General features: G+C 39.5%; 1 protein-coding gene and 1 pseudogene across 1 annotated transcript in view; both read right to left on the bottom strand.

The window, feature by feature from the left end:
• LOC124607422 (serine/threonine-protein phosphatase PP1-alpha-like) overlaps positions 1-20,036 on the bottom strand; it is a 558,241-nt gene that overhangs the window by 7,982 nt on the left and 530,223 nt on the right. Inside the window, exon 5 of the mRNA XM_047139747.1 lies at positions 6,178-6,248. Within this exon, the coding sequence (XP_046995703.1) occupies positions 6,178-6,248 (71 nt within the window). The remainder of the gene's footprint in view (positions 1-6,177; positions 6,249-20,036) is intronic.
• On the bottom strand, positions 1,596-1,713 carry LOC124607643 (annotated as a pseudogene).

The raw sequence follows: 20,036 nt of genomic DNA, 5'->3' as shown, positions 1-20,036 counted from the left end.
AGTCACTCCATACTGTAAGTATGGTTCAAAAAGTCCATGATACACTGTCCACAGAAGGTTCTTGTCTGAATACTGTGATAGCTGCATCATTAAGAATATGGCAGAGCTCAGTTTCTTACAGACATTATTGATGTGTTTTATCCATTTCAGTTCATTATCCACAAGAATACCTAAGAATCTAGCAGATTCTACTTCTTCCAGCCTTATTCCATCAACCTCTAAATCCATGTATACAGCCTTCTCCTTGTTTTTAAACACTGCATACATAGTCTTTTTTAGATTTATAACCAGTTCATTTTCCAACAGCCATTGAGCTGTGACATTTGCAGATATGTATGCTCTCCTCTCAAGCTGTTCCATATTTTGGTCATTATTTTGTATTGTCATGTCATCAGCATACAATATTTCCTTTTCTTCCTCCTCAACACCTATATCATTAACAAACACATTAAATAACAATGGCCACATTACCGAACCCTACGGCACTCCATATTCGATGGGTTTGGTTTCTGATTGGTATGAGTTTCCTAATGATACATACTGCTTGCGGTTGCACAAGTATGATTTTATCCATTCACCTGGTTGCCCTCGAATGCCATAGTAAGATTATCATGTATTAATATAAACAGCTGATCATGACTGATAAGGTAATGTTATACTCAAGCTTAGTTCAGTAAAATGGTAAGTTAATTGACATACAAATGCAAGTAATAGGTGCTTAATAAAACTCATTGTCACACTAATATGAAAAACATAATTACATGAAAGAAACATTTTACTAGTAGAGTGGGTGTATGTTATTCATGGCTACATAACTCACATAATGTAACATTTAATAGTGATGGCTCCTTCTTCCGGCAGAAGGGTTGAAGAGGAAGGAAGAGGGTTGAAGGTAGAGGAATGGCGATGTATAGAAAATGGGAGGAATTGAAAAAAAACCTCAGAACATACTGGATGGGATGAGAAAGTCAGAGTGATTGTTTGTACCTGCATTGGACAAGACTCAAAAACCTGGGACTTACAGGCAGAAGACAGGGAAAAGTTCCCACCCCTGCTCAGGATGTAATTTGTGACCTCCATGGCCAGACTGTAGTAATCTACCCACTAGACCAACATCACCACTATAAAACCTGGTTTTACATTCTCAGATTTTCCATTGTCCTGTCATTTATGGTGTTTTCTGTTAGTCCCATCATAAACCCTATCCTCCTCAATAAACTGTTTTCCTACTGCAAAATATTGTTTGAGCACATAAAAACAAATTTAATATTTATTTTGCTTAACATTCACTACTTATGCACTGAACACAATTGGATCTAAATTAACTGTCCAGGAAAAAAGTCAAGTCCTCTGTAAAATGAAACTAAACAAAGCTTCGTCCAAACACGCTTTGGAAGGCCCAATGGTACCATCTTGCCACCGTGTCATCCTCAGCCCACAGGCATCACTGGATGCGGATATGGAGGGGGGGGGGGGGGGGGCATGTGGTCACCACATCGCTCACCCGGCCGTATGTCAGTTTATGAGACTGGAGCCGCTACTTCTCAATCAAGTTGCTCCTCAATTCGCCTCAAAAGGGCTGAGTGCACCCCGCTTGCCAACAGTGCTTGGCAGACCAGAATGTCACCCATCCAAGTGCTAGCCCAGCCCAACAGTGCTTAACTTCAGTGATCTGAGGGGAACGGGTGTTACCACTGCGGCAAGGCTGTTGGCATCTGTAAAATTAGTGAAGTATAATTTCATTGCATGGACAGAATTGCGAATGATTGTTTCAAGTGATATCATCTTATTTTAAAGCATGTGTCTCCCAAGTGGCCCTACACTGTTTTAGATGAGATAAGGAAGCCACAAGTGCTACAGAACTGAACCTTGCAGTGAGCATTACACATCTCACAAATCATTAGGATTGTGAGCTACCTGTGTAGTGAACATCCCAGCCTTCCTACTGCAATACAAAATGCTGACAACAAATTTTTACCTTTCCTGTCATATATCTTGAAACCGGTGCATTTGGAACCTAGAGACTTAAGAGCAGAATGATGCTTGGGAACACAAGTGGCCCTTGTGCCTGCATGGGATTAACACCACTCATTTCCAAGTCATTATCATTTCGAACTCTCATGTCCAAACCATCATTATCTCACTAATCGTCAGTCACTAACCAGTTATTTTCATGCCGTATCGAGCAGTTCCTATAGAGTTAATGTCATACCCTGGCAAACAATACTGAAATAAATGACAGCAGACAATAAGCATTTGAGGTTTATGAAGATGTGCAAATATTGTGATGTGGGATCTTCCTGGTGACTTTTTAATCCCCTGGGAGGGAAACATTTCTGAGACGGAACTCTCACCATGTCTACCCTTCTTAATGGGATTGCAGACATGTAGTAGTTTTGTCATTCAGTCCAGTAGCAACTCCATTTCATTTTATTATAGCTTATTAGTAATACCCAGAGTTTGCTGACATGTATTCTTTCTTAGGTACTAAAACCCTGAATATTCTGGCTATAGGAATGTAAATTTAATTTTGTATTTTTCATCAAATAGGTACTGCACTATACATAATTTTTCAAAGAGGGTGTCTTTTTAAGATTTTAATTCATTGTTTACAAGTTTTTGTTTGATGTACATTTTTGACATAACAATTCATTCTTTTAATGCTAGCAAGAATGAACACTGCACATGCCTCTAACAAAAATACAACATTGCTCCAGAATGTATTCATACAAGTTGAAAATAAGTTGATGGTTCATTTGCTTATTATCACTGTCGTTGCATTTACTGTTGTTAACATGTACAAGGTACAGAGTGCTAACTTTAAGTTGTGGTTTGCACTAAGACAGTATGATATGCAATACAACATGTTGCAATGAAGGTTATGTGATGCAACACTTATCAGTCCAACACTCATGTTTCACACTGTATTAATATGTTACATGATGTGACTCACCATACAGCAAACAAAAAGACAGCATGAATCATGTTTATGTTTCCATTGCAATTATGATCCTTTTGGAAGAGGATGTTATTGGAAAGTACTGGGTGCATCTGTACAGTGCTATAAAATGTAAATATTAAACATAGTTCAGCTGTGTTTTCTCATGAGGCTCCTCAGAATGAAAAATTCCAAGAATACTACAGAATAACCCTAGACAGTTTCCACTTTTTGGAGCAACTAGTATCAGCTACTCTTACACAATTTTGAACTTGCTGTAACTCCTGCTGATGAGCAACCCATTACAAAATGGTTAGTTGGTGGAAATGTGTGAATGATGTCAAAAATTCTTCCATGGGAAGTTTATTTGTTTCAAGACTCCCTGGTACAATACTTTATTCAGTGCAGTACATATATAAATAATTGTTACAAATTAAGAAAACTAGGATAGCGTTTCTATAGTTGTTCAGTTTTCAAAGTAGTGTGTGGTTCAGCTTGAGGAGTACTCAGAAGAAGCACAGCTGGATTTAAGTGAGATCAGTCACAGTCCATGGTGTACCAGTGACTGGTGAACTATGAATAGGGTAGACAATGTGTTTGAAGGGTGGTGGAAGCCCATGATGAAAGGAAGATCCTGGCATGTCCTTGGCTTTGTCCAACTGCTCATTCAGAAGTAACAGGAGTTTAGTTTTCAGATCTCTCTTACCCACATCACAAAGCTTCCTGAAATCATGGTGCATAGACTGACAGAACATCCAGCCAGCATTGTCAGCTGATGAGTCTTGGTGCCTTTTCATTTCACATAGGTTTCCACTTCCAGTTTTGGCTTCTATCATGGGCAAATAAAAAAGAGAAACATGAGGCAGCTCCACTCTCCATATAGCAGAAGGCAGTAACCTCACTTGTGGTATGTAGCTGACAACCTCATCATGGATAATTCCAATATCTCATATTTTTCTCAAGAATTGAAAGAGGTATCATTCTCCTTCCAATGTTAAAAACAATTTCCACATGTTAACTATATTTTGTACACAGCACAGTATGGCCTAAAATCCACTGAACATAAACTGAGCTGTCACTAAATTTTTTACTGCAGACATTTCAAAATATAATGTGTGTTTTACTTATTTGTGAAATATCACAATAACTAGGGCAATAATCTACGGAAAACCAACTCATTATCAAGCTGTGATTTGAGACCATTAGTTGAGGAATACTGTTTTTACTTTTTTCCCCAAACATTTTCCTTAGAATCAAATGATAAAGCCTACAGATTGGAAAACTCATGCTATTTTTTATGAAAACAGTAAAAATTTTTCTTAGAAACTCTGTAAAGAATTGGATAAAGCTTTGCTTCACTTATATAAAAGAAGTTTTTTAAAGGCACATGTGATGACTTGATATTTGTGTTATCTGATGCAGTTTCACCGAGCAACCAGCGTGCCCTGTTGTCCTGGGAAATAAAATACTGACAGATATGTGTCTGTATTGTATTGCTGTCATCCCAGCTGGAACCACTTAATTTGCTTCAACTACTTTTGTGTGCACTCCACCATTGTGGGTTGCTTCTGCATCATATCGCATATCATTCTGCCTTAGTGAGAACTGTGCCTAAGTTGGCTGATCTTCTCCATAATTTTGAATAAGCAGATGTCAGTAAAAGTTGGAAGGCTTCTGCTATTAGCCACTAGTTCTTGGCTGCAGGTGATGTTAGTTAGCTGACAGTACCGTGTGGGGTACCCATTATTGTCCACTGTGAGATTTTCCTTTCCTTGCAATAAGTGTGCATAATTGCAGAAGTTAGGATCTTTACTAAACATATCAATTTGTAAGATGATTTCAGTTTTGATTTTGAACAACAACAAAGCTATTTTACTCCCATGTGAAGCACAGTTTATGCTGCCAGCACTGCATGGGGCAGGTGTGGCTTGCTCTCCCAACATGGCTCTGCATGCTGCGCCAGTCTATGTGGGTGACTTACAGTTACCACACTGTATGGGTACTGAAACAAAAATATTGATATTTTGTATCAAGATTGTACCAAATGTAAAGGCTGGTCCACATGCAATGATCTGTCTGCACAAATGTCTGCACATTTCACATCTGCGCAGACAATTCATAGTGTGTACACTGGAGATTTGTGCAGATATAAGATATTTTACCCCCAATACTAAACTGATGATTCCTTGATGTCACAGAATGAGTCCTAGCAACGAATCCCTTCTTTTAATCCATGAAGTTCTTTCTCCCCAATTTCATTCAGTACCTCCTCATTAGTTACATGACCTATCCATCTAATCTTCAGCATTCTTCTGCAGGACCACATTTCAGTAGCTTCATTCTCTTCTTGTCTGAACTGCTTATCATCCATGTTTCACTTATGTACTAGTAGGCTACACTTCAGACAGTTATGTTCAGAAAAACTATTCTTGCTGAGCTGGGCAAAACACCATTTCATGGCAATGTTTTGGGAAATCATAGCCATCAGAACAGTGGCAGCTGTGATCTCTGTTACCATTTTACCACACATGCCATCTGGATTCTTCCTACCAACACTAGTTTCTCAGAACTCCACACGTGGGAATTGGTTCCACAATATGTCCTTTGTTATCACGATCCACCTGATGCAAATTTATTTTAATTTCTGTGGTCTCAACATTTCATTTCAGCAACTATTCCTCTTTTAGCTTTCTTTTATTTTTACATATTTTTGTTATTTATTTTTTGACACGTCAAAATTTTCCTGCCTCTCAACTTTCTACCATCTACAGTGCACTGAGCTTACCATTCTTATTGGCTCTTCCATTATTATTCAGTAATCTTCATCTTGCTTATTACCCTATCTTCCACCTATAAGTTCTCAGGTTTTCATATCTCATCTAGTGCAGGTATCTACAATCAGTCTTTCCTTCGCATCCCATGCAGTAAGTCTCCCCTTAGTCAAGGTTCTGGATGACTTTTCTGTAACTCTTTCCATTTCCTAAACCTTACTAGTCCTTTTCCTTCATCCCTCTTCCTTTCCATTCAAACATTCTGATAGAAAAAGGAGCCATTGTATTAAAGCGCTTGCATGTTTCCATACCTTTTATGTGTTTCCTCCTTTTGCTGTTTGACAAGTAGATATTTTAACCGTCCATATCATATTTTCAAACACTGATTATTTTGATTGATAATATAACATATCTTACTTTTGAAATTTATAAAATACTAAAATACTTAGTAGGTAAAGGAAGAATTACCTCATTCAAATCTTGTAATTGTGGAGAGAGGCCACCATGCATACAGAAGATTGTCCCCTCAATAAGAGCAGCTGTAAACAAATGTGTACATCAGTGCTAATATATTAAAACATTGTAAATAAATATTAATCACTTGAATAACAATCTTTCTCTTGTATATTCATCCCTCGTTTAAAAATGAGCCCTCACCAAAGTAGCACAATAAAGAAAGTAAGTATCTTTTTCTTTCAACACATCAACAAGAAAATTAGAGGCATTATTTGCCTTAGGTCATTTGATATCCAGTTGTTTTCAATTATGTTCTGATCTTCAGCTTGTTCATTCTCTGATATTTTAACAAGTATTGATGTCAAGCTTTGTTTCAAAAGGAAAATTCACTTTAGAAAACTATAAAATTATGAGAATTGCTGGTCAATACTTATCTTCACTGGGCAAAATTTTTAGTACTGCTGATAGACATACATAAAAGTATATGAGACTAGTCTGCTTTCAGAATTGTTAGTTCCTTTCTTGGGGAGGAGAGAATGAGAGAACAATAGGTTGTTATTTGTTGTCTTCGTCTTCAGTCTGAAGACAGGCGATGCAACTTTCCATGCTATCCTATCTTCTGTAAGTGTCTTCATCTCTGAATGAAAACTGCAACCTACCTCTATTTCTACCTTCTTACCATATTCATTCCTTAGCCTCCCTCTGCATTTGCACCACCTCCCCTCCACATTTCCTTACATTACCAAATTTCCAAGCCCTTCATGTGTCAACTGATCCTTTCTTGTAGTCTGTGCTATAAATTTCTTTTTTCCCTAATTTCATTCAGTACCACTGCATTAGTTATCCTATCTAGCCATCTAATCTTCAGTATTCTTCTGTAGCACCCCATTACAATTGCTTCTATTCTCTGATTTAAAATGGTTTTTGTCCATGTTTAATTTTTGTACAAGGCTACACTGCAGACAAATACCACCAGAAAATAGTTGGTAGCCCTTAAATTTATATTCCATCTTAAACAAATTCCTCCTTTTTAAAAATGCTTTCCTTGTCATAGCCAGTCTGCATTTTCTATCTTCTCTACTTAAGCCACCATCAGCTATTTTGGTGCTGAAACAGAAAAAAGTCATCCACTACTTTTGGTGTCTCACTTCCTAATCTAATTCCCTCAGCACCATCTGATTTAATTAGACTACATTACCTTTGTTTTATTTCTGCTGATGTTCATCTTATAACCTCATTTAAAGACAGTGCCCATTCCATTCAACTGCTCTTCCAAGTCCTTTGCCATCTCTGACAGAATTACATTGTCATCAGCAAAGTTTTTATTTCTTCTCACTGAACTTTAATCCTTTTTCAAATTTCTTAATTGGTTTCCTCCACTGCTTGGTCAGTGTACAGACTGAATAACATTCTGTCTCTTTCCCTTTTCAACCACTGTTTTTGTTTCTTGTCCTTGACTCTTAAGACTAAAGTCTTGTTTCTGTACAAGTTGCAAAAAACTTATAATTTCCTGCATTTTATCCCTGTTATCTTCAGAATATTAAAGTGCGTACTCCAGTCAACATTGTCAACTGCTTTCTATAAATCTGCAAATGCTATGAACATAGAATTTCCTTCTTTAATCTAAGATTATTTAAAGAAAGGTAAGGCCAAAAATGGCTGGTACAATCATATCACTAGACATATCAGAGCAAAACAAGGCCATGGCTGATGACCCAAGTGATTCATAAACACAAATAACTGCAGTAATTTTCCAGAAAATTATTTAAAGCAGTTGGTTTACCTGTTTAGACATTAGCAGTGGATGAAGAGGCCACTGAAAGGATTTTCAAATCTGTACAACTGCAGTCTTTTGCATTTTCAGCCTCATATTCAGGAACTGCATGAAATTTTTTATAATTTCTGGCAAAAAATCAGCAAGTTTTGTTTGGGCACCAGCACAGATTAATTTTGCTACATTTCTTTCTTTTCAAATACCATCCAAACCATTAAATTCATTAAAAGTTAGTTCGAACTGAGGTGGTTTACATAAACAGTCCTCTGTCATAACTGTAAGCCCATCACATGACAGAACTTCAATCCAACCAACATGTTCCAGATGTGTAGCAGGCAGAATTAAACCACTAGATGGCATTTCAAGTTTGTCACCATAGTTCTTTGTGCAATGACTGATGTAGCCAGAGAAGTAATGGAATTCTTCTGCGGAGCAGTCAGGTTCCTCTTTAACAGCAAATTCTTCTGGTGCAGGTGAAAAAGGCAAGTTAATATCCTGCAGCTCTCTTTCACTTTCTGTCATTTTCAGTGCTTTACTATGTTGGGCAAAATACCTCTAAACAGATATGCTGTCAAGAATCTGTCACTGTTGTCTGCCTCCATCTAAGTTTCATTTGACAGATGAATACCATAAGTGTTGTGCCACAAAAGTAGCACCTGCAATCAACATTTTATTTCTGTTAGAGGATTCAAGTGGTAATGACTAACTCATCCAATGTGCAAGAAAAAATTATCCAGTGGGTCTTGGTCCACCAATACAATTAAGATGTATGTCATCTTCAATTGCTGAAGATCTGAAAACAATCTCATTGAGTGAACAGTTATCACTGAAGCCCTCTGGGATGGCAACAAATTCAACAAATTATTTTTGCTGCTAATGTGCATTTTCTTGGTACACATGTACAACTCCCTTACAATTCTTTCATGAACGTCCTTGTGCAACCCATAACAACAAGATAGTTTTTGTATTTTCAGGTACTCATGATCCCAAACATGTTGTTTGAAAATTGGAAAAAAAACATTGTTGCTTCCTCTTCGTTATGCATTAAGCAGTTTATAGCTTTAGCCATGATGTTTAAAAAGAGTTGTTCTTTGCCCTTAACATTGAGATGAATCAGTGACAATTTAGAACATTTCATTTCTAAGGTGAACAGTGTTTCTATTATATATTTAGTAACATTTTTTCCACCTGAAAGTTTTATTGCATCATCCAGAAAGTGATGCCCATTAATTTAAATATGTGTGGAACTTCTTAATACACCCAAGAAATGCAAAATACAAGATGGAATAATGACAACTGAAACTGTCATTGTAAACACCTAGATTCATTTATTTACTGTAGACTGGGAACGTAGGAATTTGTCTCTGTTATATTAAGATCTTTCCAAACAGACTGATTTTTTGTGCCGAAGTCATATACTACTGCGACATCATCCTGTATGGAGTAGATAATAGAATTTAATTGATTAGTTGTTAACCTTTGACATGCACTTCACAGTTGTTTGCAGAGTATAGTGTAGATGTAGCTGTAGATGTAGGTGTAGAAATAACATGTTTGTATGCTGTCCCATGATTCAATAATTGATTCTGTTGATTTATTGCACTGGATGAGAGTACACATACATGTTCACCTTACAACTGTACAGACAACTGGGCATTCATTAGATTCAAAACATCTGTAAGCACAGCAGAAAAACGTATGAAAGAGTGTGATGCCCAGCTTTTCAGTATTGATAATATTGGAAGTGGGCGACCAACTTGATTTCTTAACAACAAATAACACTTCGTAACTACAGCACTAAGTATAAGGTCTGTATTACTCGGACAAAGATCTGAATTTTATTTTATAAAAGCTAGGACCATGGTCTTTTGTAAAAGATATGATAAAAGTACCCCAGTACACTGGTTAGTTGGTTTACTGATTAAAGGGATCAAAGTACAAGGTCATCAGTCCCTCCTACCTGGAACAGGCGAGTTAATAAAACTACATGGCAAAGGAAGTCCTAGTGTGCAAAACTCAAGGAAAGAAACCCCAAGGGCTATCGAGGTCATCAAGACCTAAAGAAAGTAACAAGGAAGAAGGAAAGGGGGCAAAGGAAGAAAGGCATACAGGGTTCCTTGTCCCAGGAGTGCCAGAGGCCCCCAAGGCAGAAAGTGTGATGGAGGTCATACCCCTACCACATACCAGAGGCACCCCACCCAACAATACCCAAAAAATGACTAGTGACAGGTCCAGTGTGAGAGAAGCATAGGAAAACAAAGGGAGAACACTAAATCAATCAAACATGTGAGAAGGGGAAGAAGAGCAAAAGACCATGTAGGGTAAGGGTTGGGGTGCCACCACCAAGCCCTGACAGTCACTGTCCGTTCAATGCAGGGGAGGCAACATAGCATACCGCAAACTCCTCAATGGGCTGACGAGGCTGAGAGGAGGCAACATAGCATCCTGTCAACTCCTTAATGGCCTGACAAGGCTAAGGTGCTCTTCCTTAGAGAGATTTGTAAGAACTCCTCCTCAAATAAACCATAAAACCAGGCTAGTCTCTGAGACTTGCACAAGCACTAGGGGAGCAACTCAGGAAGATTTAGTCTGCCACAGGGAGGCTAGGTTAGGACAGCCTAGCAAAATGTGGACCATTCTCAAATGGGCACCACAATGACAGTAGGGTGGATCCTCACAATGGAGGAGATGTCCATGAGTCTTCCAAATATGGTGGATGTGGCAAAGGATGATAGAGTCCTTGCACTGTAGGTTGTTTGGCAAAGTCAGAGTATGCCATTTCGTATTCCATATCCTTAGCACTTGATGACATCGTATCAATCAAAGGTCCAGTTATGGAGTGCTGATCTCAAGAGGCAGGTTGCCAGTAGCCAACTTGTCCAGCCTGTCATCGAGTTCATTCACTGGGATTCCAACATGACCTGGAGTGCAGACAAAGACCACCACGTATCCACATTGTCTGAGGTCAAAAAACGAATCCCGCATAGTCAGGACCAAGAGATGTCAAGGATAACACTGATGAAGAGCTTTTAAACTGCTCAAAGAGCCACTACTGATGAGAAAGGACTCACCAGTGCAGGAACAGGTAAGCTCAAGAGCACGAGAGATGGATACCAACTCCACAGTGAAGACACTGCATCCATCTGGCAAGGAGCAGAGCTCATTACACCCCACATGAATGTAAGCAAAGCCAGCTTGACCAGCAATCATTGAGCCATCAGTACAGGCTACTTCTGAATCCCAAAACATGCCAAGAATGAAAAAGAATTGGCAGCAGGGGCCTCAGGCTGAATGGAGTCTTTTGAACCTTGTGGTAGCTCAAGAAAGAGCTGTGTATGAGAGATGTGCTATGGAGGAGTACATGTGTGAGCCCAGAGAAGAGGTGATAGAGGTGAAAGCTTGAGTATTGAAAAAAGGGACTGGATGTGAATGACGATCATGACCCCAGACCTGATCCACCATAGTGGGAGTTGGATCTCTGTATCTCGAAAGAAGATATGGTAGTTTAAGTGCTCAGGGGATCCGCAGTTGTGTAACGCATAACCATTCAATTGTTGGCATATAACCTGCAATGGTGGAACCCCTGCCTCAAAAAGAAGAGATCACTGGGCTGGTCTGAAAGGTGTATAAGGTACAATGTCTGTAATGTCAGAGGCGATGCCATGCCCTACGCAAGATTTCCATAATCTCAATGGGATTGGTCCAAAGCTTTGTAGAGCATAGCGGAGCAGAGCAGTCCTTGGTCTAGTTGATGTTGCTGAGGCATTGAAGGGCTGAGATGCAATCAACATGGCCGCTTTAGTTGGTGAAGATGAGGAACCACATCAACTGGACATCAAAGACTAGTTCCAAAAAAGGTGGGTGTCCACCACATTGAGGGACTGGCCATCAAGGTACAGATATGGATGGAGGTGGACTGTGTGGAGGTGACAGAAATCCATAAAACAGGCCTTGGCAGCCTAAAAATGGAGCCATGAGTGAGAGCCCAACTTTGCGCTCAGTATATTGCTACCCCGCAGCCTGTGTTCAGCAACATCCTTCACGGATGAACAGAAATAAATGCAAAAATTATCAGCATACAAAAAAGGAGCCACAGTAGGACCTGCAGCTGCCACTGGGCCATTGATAGACAATACATCTACATCTGCATCTACATGGATACTCAGCAAATCACATTTAAATGCCTGGCAGAGGGCTCATCGAACCACCTTCACAATTCTCTATTATTCCAAACTCGTATAGCGCGCGGGAAAAACGAACACATATATCTTTCCGTAGGAGCTCTGATTTCCCTTATTTTATAGTGGTGATCGTTTCTCCATCGGTGTCAACAAAATATTTTAACATTCAGAAGAGAAAGTTGGTGACTGGAATTTTGTGAGAAGATTCCGTCATAACAAAAAATGCCTTTCTTTTAATGATGCACAGCCCAAGTCTTGTATCATTTCAGTGACACACTCTCCCATATTTCGTGATACAAAATGTATTGCCCTTCTTTGAACCTTTTCGATGTACTCCTTCAGTCCTATCTGATAAGGATCCCACACCATGCAGCAGTATTCTAAAAGAGGACAGACAAGCGTAGTGTAGGCAGTCTCATTAGTAGATCTGTTACATTTTCTAAGTGTCCTGCCAATAAAAGAGTCTCTGGTTAGCCTTCCCCACAACATTTTCTATGTGTTCCTTCCAATTTTATTCGTAATTGTAATTCCAATGTATTTAGTTGAATTTATGGCCTTCATATTTGACTGATTTATCATGTAACTGAAGTTTAATGGATTCCTTTTAGCACTCATGTGGATGACCTCACACTTTTTGTTACTTAGGGTCAACTGCCAATTTTCGCACCATTTAGATATCAGATATCTTTTCTAAATCGTTTTGCCCTTATCTGCAGACAATCTAAGAGTATCTCCCACATTGTTTATATAGATAAGGAACATCAAAGGGCCTGTATCACTACCTTGGGGAGCACCAAAAATCACTTCTATTTTACTCAATGACTTCCCATCAATTACTATGCACTGTGACCTCTCTGAAAGGAAGTCACAAATCCAGTCACATAATTGAGACGCTATTCCATAAGCACACAATTTCACTATAAGCTGCTTGTGTGGTACAGTGTCAATGGCCTTCTGGAAATCCAGAGATAATAAATCGATCTGAAATACCATGTCAATAGCACTCAAAACTTCATGCGAATAAAGAGCTAGTTGTGTTTCACAAGAATGATGTTTTCTAAACACATGTTGACTGTGTGTCAATAGACCGTTTTTTTGAGGTAATTCTTAATGTTTGAACACAATGTATGTTCCAGAATTCTGCTGCATATCGACGTTAACGATATGGGCCTGTAATTTAGTGGATTACTCCTACTACCTTTCTTGAATATAGGTGTTACCTGTGCAACTTTCCAGTCTTTGGGTATGGAACTTTTGTCGAGCAAACGGTTGTGTATGATTGTCAAGTATGGAGCTAATGCATCAGAATACTCTGAAAGGAACCTAATTGGTATACAGTCTGGGCCAGAAGACTTGTTTTATTAAGTGGTTTAAGTTGCTTCACTACTCCGAGGATATTTACTTATATGTTACTCATGTTGGCAGCTGTTCTTGCTTTGAATTCTGGAATATTTACTTCATTTTCTTTTGTGAAGGCATTTCAGAAGGCTATGTTTAGTAACTCTGCTTTGGCAGCACTGTCTTCGATAGTATCTCCATTGCTATCGTGCAGAGAAGACATTGATTGTTTCTTGCTGCTAACATACTTCACATACGACCAGAATCTCTTTGGATTTTCTGCCAGGTTTTGAGACAAAGTTTCATTGTGGAAACTGTTATAAATGTTGTGGATTGGCAGGAGAGCCAACCCAGGAAAACTAGAGGAAGCCGAAAGGCACGCGTTTTAGCTCATGCAGGCTGGCGTGAGGTCTGGAAGAGGACAAGGAATTTAGACTTTAGAAAAACGGATGAAGCTGGTGGAATACTTAACTTTAATCCATAAATGGTGAACGTCGATCTGACGGTACATGATTAACAAGATCAATAGCAACTGATAATGGCGCCTTGCTAGGTCGTAGCAAATGACGTAGCTGAAGGCTATGCTAACTATCCTCTCGGCAAATGAGAGCGTATTGTCAGTGAACCATCGCTAGCAAAGTCAGTTGTAAAACTGGGGCGAGTGCTAGGAAGTCTCTCTAGACCTGCTGTGTGGCGGCGCTCGGTCTGCAATCACTGATAGTGGTGACACGCGGGTCCGACGTATACTAATGGACCGCGGCCGATTTAAAGGTTACCACCTAGCAAGTGTGGTGTCTAGTGGTGACACCACAATAAGCATCTCCCATTGAAGTCTGTGGTAAATTTTGAGCTTCTGTAAAAGAGCACCAATCTTGGGGATTTTGCGTCTGTTTGAATTTGGCATTTTGTTTCGTTGTTTCTGCAACAGTGTTCTGACCCATTATGTGTACCAAGGAGGATCAGCTCCGTCATTTGTTAATTTATTTGGTATAAATCTTTTAATTGATGCTGATATTATTTCTCTGAATTCAAGCAACATCTGGTCTACACTTTTATCATTAATTTGGAAGGAGCGGAGACTGCCTCTCAGGAAGATGTCAAGTGAAATTTTATCTGCTTTTTCGAATAGGTATATCTTTCGTTTATTTTTGGAAGATTTGGGGGTTACAATATTCAATCTTGCTATGACAACCCTGTGTTCACTAATCCATGTATCCATTTTGATGCTCGTTACTAACTAAGGATTATTTGTTGCTAAGAGGTCAAGTGTGTTTTCACAACCATTTACTATTTGCATGGGCTCATGAACTGACTGCTCAAAATAATTTTCAGAGAATGCATTTAGCAAAATTTTTGATGATGTTTTATGTGTACTTCCAGAATTAAACGTGTATTTTCAGCAATATATTGAGGGTAAATTAAAGTCTCCACCAACTATTATCACATGAGTTGGGTACATGTTTGAGATCAAATTCTGGTTTACTTTGAACCTTTCAGCAACTGTATCAACTGGATTGGGAGGTCAGTAAAAGGATCCAATTACTGTTTTATTCCAGCTGCCAACGATGACCTATATCCATATTAACTCACAGGAACTATCTACTTCAATTTCGTGACAAGATAAACTACTTCTAATAGCAACAAACACACCATCGCCAACTGTGTTTAGCCTAACCTTTCGGAACACCATTAGGTTCTTTGCAAAATTTTCAATGTAACTTATCTCTGGCTTTAGCCAGCTTTCAGTACATATAACGATTTGAGCAGCAGTGCTTTCTATTAGTGCTTGGAGCTCTGGTACTTTCCCAACACAGCAACAACAATTTACAACTGTTATACCAATGGTTCCTGTATCTATGTTCTTCCTGTGTTTGGCCTGCACCCTTTGTAGCTGAAGCCCTTCTTGTGTTTTCCTGAGACCCTCTAACCTAAAAAACTGCCCAGTCCATGGCACACAGCTTCTGCTACCTGTGTAGCCGCCTCTTGCATATAGTGGACACCTGATCTAATCAGTGGAACCCGAAAACCAACCACCCAAAACCCCACCACTAAAATGAGAGCGACTCTCAAAACAAAACCCTTCAGAACTCCATTCTCTTGTACATAGGAGGTCCTATGGGAGGTGCCAACCTGTAACTAGAAAGTGTGACATGAAAAAAATACCAAGTTTGGGAGTGGGCTATGGAGGCCCACTCATGTAAGGTGGAAAGGATGTGGTGGCGCCATGTGATATTATAAGCTTTATGCAGATCAAAGACTATTGGAAAGTATATTGATGCTGGGTAAAAGCCACTCAGATATCAGACTAAATGTGGACTAAATTATCTGCAATAGAAAACCACCCGGAGTCAAAGCCAAAAGGTCCCAGGACTCAAGGATCCAATACAGCCTTCCACTTACCACACTTTCAGGTAACTCGCAGAGGATATTGGTTAAAATGGACAATACCTGTCCATCAGATGAAGCAATTTTCCAAATTCAAAACTGCAAAACTTACACTTTCTCACCAGTGGGAACGGAATTCCCCCTCGCTTGAGAGATGCTTCAAAAGGGCTAGTAAGATGATGGCTAGCCACAAATAAGTGCTGAAGGATTTGGGTGTGCACCCAACTCAGTCCAATCCAGGAGCCATGTCAGGACAGACAACAAGGGTGCTGGCGAATTCCTGTTCACAAAATGGGATGTTATAAAGCTCCAGGCAGCAGGAAACAAAATATGAAGGGAGTCACTCCAGATGGTATTTGAAAAGATAGAACATGGGCAGATAGTGGACTGATGCTGAGGCCTGGACAAAATTCTGGGCAAAATCTTCAGAGGCAGAATCTGGTCTGGTGAGGATAACGTCATTCAGAGAAATTCATGGGATACTTGTAGGAGTATGGAGGCCAAAAATGCACCTGATCTTTTCCCATACCTGGGAAGAGGGAACTGCCCTATGGCAAAGATATGTTGTTCCCAACAAATCCTTTTTGAGTATTTAATAGGATAATGGGCCAAAGTACAAAGCCATTTATAAAGTTGAAGAGGATTTCAAGAGATGGATGCTGTTTGTAGTGATCTTTAATAGCCACAGCAAGTTCAGGTGTCCTCCAAGGGATAGTGTTCCATCAGGCAGAACCTGAGAAAGAAGGAATAAGTAGTTTCCAAGAGGATGGCAAAGGTCAAACTCCATACAGACTCATCAGTGTCTTGTGATTGAGTGGTTGCGATGGTAGCCAAGGAAAAGGATCTCAATTCACATTAGTAAAGGTCCAGCTGGAAGGGAGTCTAGGAGATTGATGGTGATGAAAAGATAAGATGATTGGAAAATGATCACTGTCACGCAAATCATTATGAATTGTCCATTGAACAGAGGGGACAAATCCAGGCAGATGGAAAGATCAATGGCTGAGAAAGTGCTGCGTGCCACATTTAAGTGCGTGGGGGCTCCAGTGTTGAGGAATGAGAGATCTAGCACTGTCAGCAGGTCCTCAATAATCCTGCCCCAGTCAGTAGTTGCAGTACTGCCCCACAAAGGGTTATGAGCATTAAAATCTCCAAGGAGAAAGAAGGGGGGGGAGGTAGTTATTGAAGGAGGGCGAAAAGAGCAGAAGTGTAGGAGGCTGGTATGGGGGGAGAGAAAGATTGCATATCATTACTGCAGAGTCTAAATGGATCAGAATGGCCACTACTTCCAGTGCTGTATGAAGATGAAACCAGGAAGTAACAATACCCATGTGGCCCAATATACAGACACCATCAGAGGCTCGCAAAGAGCTAACTTAGTTCTGGCAGAAAGCTGTGGCCCCTGCCAATGTTCAATGTCAACATTCAGCAACCATGCACGGATGGCAGATGGCAGCACCAACAGTGGAAGGTATATAAAGTGTGTCGGGCTGGATGCAGAAAACAGGGCAGTTGTTGTCATAATGTGGAAACAGAGCAACTTATCCAACACACAAAAGGGGATAGTCACTGGTTTTTCATCTAAGGATGGAAGCATTTCCAAAATGGAAAGAGTAAACTGTTTGTGTGCTTCTGTGGTTAAAGTCTATTGTCTATAGCAAAATGGCACTATCCAAAACTGGTGCCGAGGCAACTGTGGTGCACCAAGGGCCATAGATGACAGGGGTGAAAGATGACTAGGGAGTTGTTTGTGGGTGAACTGACATGCAACTGCTAAGCAAACTGACCATCCAGATGAACCAATGGGCTACTAACAGTGTCCCCTCAACAGCTGTTCAGTGATGTTGCTGTGTATGGGCCTTTGCAGCATGCACTTTATTCAAGCACCAATGCTGTGTGCTGCTCATCAGTGATGAAGCCTGGAATTTGCACACCAGTACCAAAACTAGACGTCTACTGAGTGGTGATGGTAACTTTTCCAGATGGATCATATTTTATGTGCCATTGGACTGATGGCCATTGGCGTGTTCAGCATGAAACATTCGAAAGTAAATACGTATGCCGGAGGAGAGAACGTTATGGTCTGGGATACATTTTTGTGGCATTTCCTGGGCACAATGGATCAGCACAATAATGCATCCATCCCTATATGAAGTTTGTTTTTCCTCAGCTCGATGGCACCTATCAGCAGGACAGTGCAACATGTAACTCAGCTTGCAGTGTATGTGTGCACTTCCAAGGGCACCAGGAGGAGTTTACCATACTCCCCTGGCCACCAGAACCCCTAGATTAAAACCAATTGAGAATCTGTGGGATCACATTAATCGGGCAGTTCATGCCATAGATCCTCAACCGAGAAACCTAGTGTAGACACTGGAGTCGGCATGGCTCCACATGTCAGTACCTTTCAGAATCTCACTGACACTCTCTTTGCTAATCTCACAGTGGTCTGTGCTGCAAAAGGCAGCTATTGAGGCTGTTGGCAGGTGGTCACATTAAAGTGACTGGACAGTGTATACATCTCACTCGTGAAGCAGGCACTCACTCGGATCCTTTGAGTCACACTGTAGAGCATGTGCTGCGACTGGGCACTAGGTTCCCCCAAGGCAGACAGTTTTCTTATGCCCATTAAAGCGGTTTGTCAGTTTAGTAATGACAGTTTCATGTACTTTTACATGTGTCTTTCAGCACAACTGAAAATTATGGCTCCTGAAGATCATAGGCTGCAATTTTATCTCATAATTTTGCACCAGACTTAACATATACTAATTATTTTTCAACATAATTACTACTGAAACATATGTGACAGCAGAGTAATAGCTTTGTACTACTGTAAAAATGAGTTTGTCACTTGTCCATCAAGTCATGTTGTGAAACTGCTCTGCAGTTCTTCACTTCAGGGGGTCACAAGACTTAAAGCTATCATGAACAACAATCTGTGCAGCTGCATATTGTGAGACATTGGAAAGGCTACACATTTTAAATTTATGTATCATTCTCAATGAAATAGGCTTTGTCATAGGTAGTGTACTCAAACCTAAAGGTACAGTTAGAATCTTTAATACAAAAAACAACACTGTTCTATCAGATGAAAGAGTAAGCCATCAGTCTCAAATATTAAAATCAAAATTGTAATTATAATAGAAATCTTTATTATTTTAACATCTATTTTCTGTCAGCCAGTTATGTAATTGTTTTGAAATTTTTAAATGTCATGGATTGTGTGGAGAGAGGAAATGTATTAAAAATTCTGAGAGCGTTCACTTGATTGGAGTTTCCTCGTCTTACTAGCCTGTGCCATGAAAAATTTCAATGTTTGTGTTATTTCTGGTGTTGTGTTTGTGAATTGCTTCTTTGGCAATACACACTTTAATATTATTCTCGACAAAGAATGTAGCAACACGGATAAGTAGATTCACAGTTCTTAGTATTCTACGCCAGATAAAAAAAAGGGGGGTGGGGGTGTTGTACTCCATAGGAGAAGTGTTGCATATAGCCTACTGTACAGTCATATTTTTCTATGTTTAAAATGTTACTGACATGAGTAAGCCACATGAGATATGAAACTGCAAGAGTCTAAAATATGTCATTCTGGGGTAACTGCTTCTACACATATATGTCTGTTTCCACATGAGGTAGGACACTTCTAAGATTTCTTTGCTAAATTGGTTGATACATTCTTCCAAAATAGGTCTGGCTGCATGATGTATAAATGCTGCTGTTGCACCAGCACAATGGGTGTTGAATGCTTGTCAGTGTCAGCCACTTGTGCTCACAAAATGTCAGAATAATTGTTAAATGTTGGCCAAATATCCTGGGATAAAAGCCAATGAGCAAGAAATAAACAAGTGGCAGCAAAAGCCTCAAAAATTTTGTTTTTCAAAATATTTTTTTAAAATTTATTGTACATGAAAGGTTCAAATATTTTTGAGATCATTGGCACAACAGAGATAGGTCAGTAACTCTGGAGGAGTTATTTTCACCATTTTTGAGAACGGGGATAAGCAATTCATTTTATCTCTCAGGCAAGCATTGTAAAACCAGATAATCATCACTCACTTTTACGTATTCAATTCAAAATTAGGGAAATCTATTTTTTGCCAGTTCTTTTGTATATTAATTAACTGTTTTATTTTTATGTTTATCTGTGGAGCTAAGATTTATTAATAAGAAAGAAGAATATCAGAAATGTC

The sequence above is a fragment of the Schistocerca americana genome, chromosome 3, assembly GCF_021461395.2.
Source record: "Schistocerca americana isolate TAMUIC-IGC-003095 chromosome 3, iqSchAmer2.1, whole genome shotgun sequence".
NCBI lineage: Eukaryota > Metazoa > Arthropoda > Insecta > Orthoptera > Acrididae > Schistocerca > Schistocerca americana.
The sequence above is the reverse complement of the archived record's forward strand: the minus strand, read 5'-3'. Positions and strand labels throughout refer to the sequence as shown.